The sequence below is a fragment of the Cygnus atratus genome, chromosome 1, assembly GCF_013377495.2.
Source record: "Cygnus atratus isolate AKBS03 ecotype Queensland, Australia chromosome 1, CAtr_DNAZoo_HiC_assembly, whole genome shotgun sequence".
NCBI classification, from domain to species: Eukaryota; Metazoa; Chordata; class Aves; order Anseriformes; family Anatidae; genus Cygnus; species Cygnus atratus.
In genome coordinates, this window is record NC_066362.1 from 1,756,129 (window position 1) to 1,762,128 (window position 6,000).

A 6,000-nucleotide genomic window follows, 5' to 3' on the forward strand; every position below is an offset into this window, starting at 1 on the left:
GGACCAGCACCGAGCGGGGGAAACGAGGCTCGCGGCCAACTGTCTGTCGGCTGCGTGAAGACCAGAGCGAGGTCTGTCCCCGGCCTGACGCGCGGGAGGATAAGCCGCAGGATTTCCTCTCCTTTGAGGCCGAGCCGTGTGCCCCCGCAGCTCGCTGAAGGCTTTTTTGTGTGTGTGTGTCTGCAAAAGGAGACTTTCTTCTACACCCTCTCGCTTCTAACCCCTGTGTGGGGAGGGCTGAGCTCCCTCCAGCTTAAAATTCATATTCAGAGGTCAAAAACAGGGGCAAACAGGGCCCTGGGGACATCGTGGCAGAGCTGGGGGAACCAGCATGGACACCCAGCACCCAGACAGTGCCCTACACGGGCAGCCCAAGGATTTTCGTGTGATTTCATCATCACCACTCGCAGTTCGCCTCTGGATAGGTTCCCCAGGGTGCTCCCCAGCTCTGTCCAGCCGTGTTCTCCTTCAGCTCAGGGATTTCTAAGTGGGGACACCTTTTTCCCCGCCGGGGCTGTAGGGTGGTTTGAGAGCTGCTTTTGGGGTCACACGTCGTTTCCTTTGAAAGAAGTGTGGGCTGTTGTAGACAGATCCGGTTTCTTTCCATGGGCAGCCGCAGGGTATCACTTCACAGCACACAGGAGGAAGAAGCGTAACTAATACTCGATTTGGTGTCAGAGCTAAAGATGAAGAGAAATACGTGCAAAACACCCAGCAACGTCCTCTCGGTGTGCCATGAGCAGGGCAGGGCAGCGACCATCACCCCTGCTCCCTTTTCCTCTGAAAACCCAGGGAAGCCGCAGGGTGACTCAGGGAGCTGTGCCCTTTCCCAGCGCCCGCCTGTCGCGCCGGGAGGGCAGCCGGTGCCGGCCATAAACCCCTGGCTCGCGTCCTGCTGGGCCTAGGCGGCAAAAAGAGGAACCGTGACCGAGAAGAGGATTTTGACAAACCCACAGATTCCTCACGGGGGCTCCGGGGCCCAGCCAGGTGCCCAGGCTTTATCTGCTTCCCCATACCGCAGCCCGATAACCCCGCCTGTATTCAGGGTGCCCTGCCCAGGAAACAACTCACGCAAGACAAGCAGAAGGCTGTCACAAATTTAATTGTACTTGGCAATCGAAACTGTACAAGACATTTACAGAGAACCACACGGCTTTGTGTCTATGTACACCTTCCTCCCACCTCCCGCACTACTGGCGCGAGGGACAGGAACCCTCACAGCCAGGTGACTGCAAGGCTCGAGGAGGGGTGGCGTGGGATCGCCGTCCTCACCCCGCCACTCTCGGCTGCAGTGCGGGAGCAACCCTTTGGCTTCGATCAGAGCTGGTACCGCTTTGTTTCCTACGATGCTTCGCGGCAGTTTCCCAGCTGGCTTCTCACACGAATTCTTTGGACTGCTAGAAGGCGGCAGTGTCGCCGTTACGAGTATATACACTTCTACCTCTCCCGTCCCCAACTCCTCCGCCGCAGACGCTTCCTCTTCTCTACCTTTCTACCACATGCAATATCCTCTTGGCTGCCTCCAGCCCGGCCCCCCCACGGAAGGCATTTCATTTTCAACAAACAGTAACTACAAAAGCTACTTTCACTCCCTTGCTATTCCCTCTACAGCTGCTGCTCTTCTTCCCTCCCCAAACCCTTTGCAACGTGCCTACAAAACCTTCCTACGCCCCGTACAACGCAGTTCTCTTTCAGGAGTCCAGAGCTCAGCGCAGGCGCATTATGTACACGCGCGCCTCTGAACAAGAAGGATCAAGTACTTGAAAGGAAATGCCAAGTCTGAAAGACTGCAGATGACGAAAACACAAAAGTAAAAAAACGAACAAACAAACAAACAAAAAGAAAACCAAAAAACCCCAAACAAGTATTGGAAACAAAAACAACTAATAAAAAAAAAATTAAATATGCGGCAGGTTACATGAGTGAAAATGAGGAATGTACAATGAACGCACCAGGACGAAAGATTCCAGTAGGTAAATTGAGAACCTGTTGAACCTGGGGTCTGATTTTTTGTCCTTTTTTTTTTTTTTTTTTAAAAAAAGGATGGAAAGTCACATGGGTGATGATAACCAGACTCTGCAAAACATGCACTATTCGAGACAACAAGAAAATGTGACTTCAGCTTTCGAGCCCACTTTAAAAGGGCTCCTGCAGCACAGATCCAAACTGTTCCGCTGCAGTGGGACACCACCAGGCTCGTGGTGACGGCACCAACTTCTGCTTTAGGTTTACCATTTCCCCGCCTCAATCACCACGTGGCAATCTTTCAGAAACCAAGGTGTGCTCTTCAAAAATCTGCCGGAAGCAGTCAAAACCACGAGGGCTTCTGAATCACAGACTAAGAGCATAAAAACAGGGTCAAAGTGGTTGCTTTAGGAAAAACAGACTCCAGTTCAACAGTGTTAACTGTATACCAGTAGCTGCCATTACAACATAAAAAAAAAAAGACACTTCTGTTCAGAAGAGCAAATCCAATCATGCTCACATGACAAGAAAAATGTACACGTTATTTATAAATAAACAGTCTTCCGCCGTGGTGTCACCGGGCTCCTCTTTACACCAGCGTTTCTTTCCGCTTGCTGCTCAGCTGCTTCTCCCTCGTTTTCCTGTGCCCCGCGAGCGTTCTGTGCGTTTTCACGCCCTTGGCTTCCTCCGAGTCCAGGACGGAGCCGCACTCGGCCGTGCTCTCGTCCAGCTCCATCTCCGTTACGCCGGACATGGCGGACTGCCTCCTCTGGGCTTTGACGTTGGGCGCGGAGGGGTTGTTCTCCTCCGACTCTTCGCTGAGCTCCGGCAGCTCCGGCAGCTCCGCGGCGGCTGCAGTCCGCTGGAAGGGGGCGATGGCGGTTCGGATGCAGTTGACCCACTGCTGCTTGTGGAAGATGTCGTTGGCCTGCAGCGTGTGGGACTGGCCCGGGGAGGGGTCTTGGAAACGAACTCGGAAGATATTTTTAGCTGAGGGTAAACATAGGAAAAAGCAGATCAGTTCCTAGCTCAGTATTTAGAGATTCCATCACGAGGCAAGCGGCCCTGCCTGACCTGCTCTGCTTAGGGGAAAGCGTTCAAAATCCCACAAACATCCTCCCCAAAAAACCCAGCCCGGTCGCACTGAAATAGATGTTTTTCTAATTTTAGCTCCGACTGCAAGGCGCCGTATGAAAGTTTATGGCCACCAGATATAACACTGCGAAGTCCAGCAGCGAGTCTAAAGGTGGATGCAGACATGTCACACACCCGCTGCGTGCAGGGATCATCCTGACGGAGATCTCCTGCTCTCCTCACCAACTGCTCCCCACACGGGTGATGGGGTTGGGCTGTACCTTTATCCGAATTGCCAAAAGCTCCTCGGAAGGATCCTCCCATTTTCACATCGCCGTCCTGCAGGTCTTCGAGGAGCAGCTCCTGGACAGGGATCGGCTGCCGGTACACTTGGTAGGACTGACGCTCGTTGCGAGTGACTGGCCGGGTCAAAACCAGGATGTCTTGGAAAAGGAAGACGTAGAGTTTCTGAAAGGGAAAACATATCCGAGTATGAGCAAAGCGTTGTGCTCTATGCAAAGTTGTTACACACCCCCTGGAATTCAAGGCCATGTTAGCTCAAGTCTCACGCCCATGTTAGCTTCCTGACAATTGTTGGTTACAGTAACTTAGGACCCTGACAGCAGTGGCATATACAACACTTACATCATCAGATTTATTATTTTGTGACCCGGAAGAATTGATTTATGATTTGCAGAAGGCAAGGAGAGGATAATTAGAAGCAGTTTGTTTTCTGACTACACAAAATGCTTCATGTGTCCTGCAGCGTAATGGCTGAATTAAACAAAAAACCTCAAAACAACCAACTGAAAAATAAAATAAAGAACACAAAGATTTGATGTTTAAACTGAGGTTACTCCTGCAAGCGAGGACAAAAGGCAGCAAAGCCTGGAGTACAGCAGGGTCTTTCAGTGCTGCTGCAGTGGGAGATAAACTCTTGGCAGTTCATCTCAAAGCCAAACAGGCTTTTGCAGGAACACTTTTGTTTGGAAGAGCTGCGCGCCGGCGTTCACAATGGGGAATGTCAGAGCACCTGAAAGTAAACAGGCAGCAGGAAATCCCTTTTGATGGAGTGCTAGGGCACAGAGCACACTTTCTAAGGTAATTTTGTGCTAATTATTTTCCAGCTCCTGAAGGCCAATTGTAAAACTGTCAGCAGGAAACTTTCCCTTATAGCCTGCAATGCAGTCTGCCATCAGGTCCTTTTTCCTGCTTTTTAAAATCTAGGTAATTGTCTAGGCTAACCCTAAGGATGGAAGGGCTCCTGGTCCTGCTATGACAAGGAGTTTCAAACTGCCTTTAAGGGAAGGTTTTCAAACCTGAGCATTAATTACCATGAACACAAGGGACTTACATGCCCATTTTTATTCTTCAGCTCCCCGTGGCACAGTAAAGCTTTGCTTCCTTCAATCCTCGGGTCCTTCTGCTTCTCATCCAGGTATTCCAGCTTGTCAATGTAGTACTGGCACTCTGACTCCCCCTTCTTCAAGTTGATGTCAGAGAGGACACCTTGGATTATAGATATCTAAAAAATAAAACATTTACAAATGATTAAATAGGGACCTATGCTTGCATATCTTCCCTTTACACAGTTATTTAAAACCTCCCCATGATGGAGTCCACGTGGACTGATCGCCCATTTGCTTTCACAAGGGGTTACTGTCACAGATTTATGTCCTCTGAGAAAGCCACCCCACAAAACCGCTGAGGGTTTAAGAAAGCTTTCTGGAGCTCTAAAATGACATGGTTCTGTCAGAACAATGCTCATAAAATCGCTATTACTTACGGCTTCTTCCAGGATCTGGATATCAGGATGGTCTTTGGGAGTGTGCCTCAGGATCTCTTTCAGGAGCAGCGGGTATTTGACCAGCCGACTTCGAGGAATGTCCAAAAAGCTCCAAAGGTCCAGCTTGCGGCTGAAAGGAGACTCGAGGCAGCGCTGAAGGAAGTCCTGCACTCTCCGGTCCTGCTTCTTCTGATCCAGAAGTGCTTTGGCTGCCAGCTGATTGCTACAGTAACCTTTGTAGGCATGGAGTCTTGGTAACTGCAGGAGAAGAATAGTGTTGAAGAGTCAAATTCCATGCAGGAAGACCAAATCACATTAACATGTCAAGCTCGGGGGGTTCTACTTCCCTCACTGAGATATCTGGGCCCAATAAAAAAAAGCTAACAGATTATCCTGTGTATGTAGCTAGTCTTTTGTGAGGAGAACAAGGGCGTCCTACATTCAATGCCTTTGAAGTTCAGATGTTTGAGATTAACAGCTACAGCGCTATTGAGATCACATCAGTTGCTAACAGTCCGGACAATGTAGACATTTCAAACATAAATCAGTAAGTAATTGCAGTCGCACTAGTGCAAGTCTCCCAGATGAAATTGTGGCCCATTACAGCTGACAGAGCCCCATTGTTTTCAGGGCAGTCAGGATTTCCGCTTCAGTCTTTCACTCAAGGCCACAAAAGCCCGCAGCTTTTCAGCTTCTAGCTTTAAATGTTCTTTAAGCTCATAATCATTTTCAGCCTGGTGTCTGAGAGTTATGTACTCACCCATTTCACGAGAATGGGCCCAATCTGCTCCACTGTTCCATCTGGTTTCGTTGCTTCTCCTAAACTTGCCAACAAGTCTGGAATTGAAACACGGAATTAGAAACTGCTACAACACCCCAGTAAACTATTCTAATGTGAGCAAGCACCGAGTGCAACTCCTAGTCAACGTATTATGTGAAAGTGAACCAATTGTTCTTACCTTCATGCAGAGGAATATAAGAATCCAAGTCCCCAAATATGTGGGTGAGTTCCTCCTCGGACATGATGGAGAGTTTCAGCATAGGATCGTGATAAGCCTGTCAAAGGAAGTCAGTATTAAAATGCATTCAGATCTCCCACAGCTAAAAGCTGACAATATAAATCCCGGGGATGTATCAAGTGCAGGACAGATTTGAAGAGAAGCCGATAGAAACAG

General features: G+C 49.3%; 1 protein-coding gene across 1 annotated transcript; it reads right to left on the reverse strand.

Moving 5' to 3' along the window:
- Positions 1 to 1,086: 1,086 nt before the first annotated feature.
- On the reverse strand, positions 1,087 to 6,000 carry NET1 (neuroepithelial cell transforming 1). The gene is made up of 6 exons (XM_050708398.1): positions 5,785 to 6,000; positions 5,586 to 5,662; positions 4,826 to 5,083; positions 4,394 to 4,564; positions 3,321 to 3,507; positions 1,087 to 2,955 (listed from the first exon to the last, which is right to left on the reverse strand). Exons 1-6 carry the CDS (start codon positions 5,864 to 5,866, stop codon positions 2,555 to 2,557), a joined length of 1,176 nt encoding a protein of 391 aa, XP_050564355.1. The 5' UTR covers positions 5,867 to 6,000; the 3' UTR covers positions 1,087 to 2,554.

Bases quoted from the DNA above. Each gene is read 5' to 3' on its own strand.
- NET1 (XM_050708398.1), bottom strand. From the start codon at position 5,866: ATGCTGAAACTCTCCATCATGTCCGAGGAGGAACTCACCCACATATTT. The intron at 4,565-4,825 runs GTAAGTAATAGC...TTTATTTTTTAG, and splicing joins TCCAGATCCTGGAAGAAGCC to ATATCTATAATCCAAGGTGT. The intron at 2,956-3,320 runs GTACAGCCCAAC...GTTTACCCTCAG, and splicing joins TTTTGGCAATTCGGATAAAG to CTAAAAATATCTTCCGAGTT.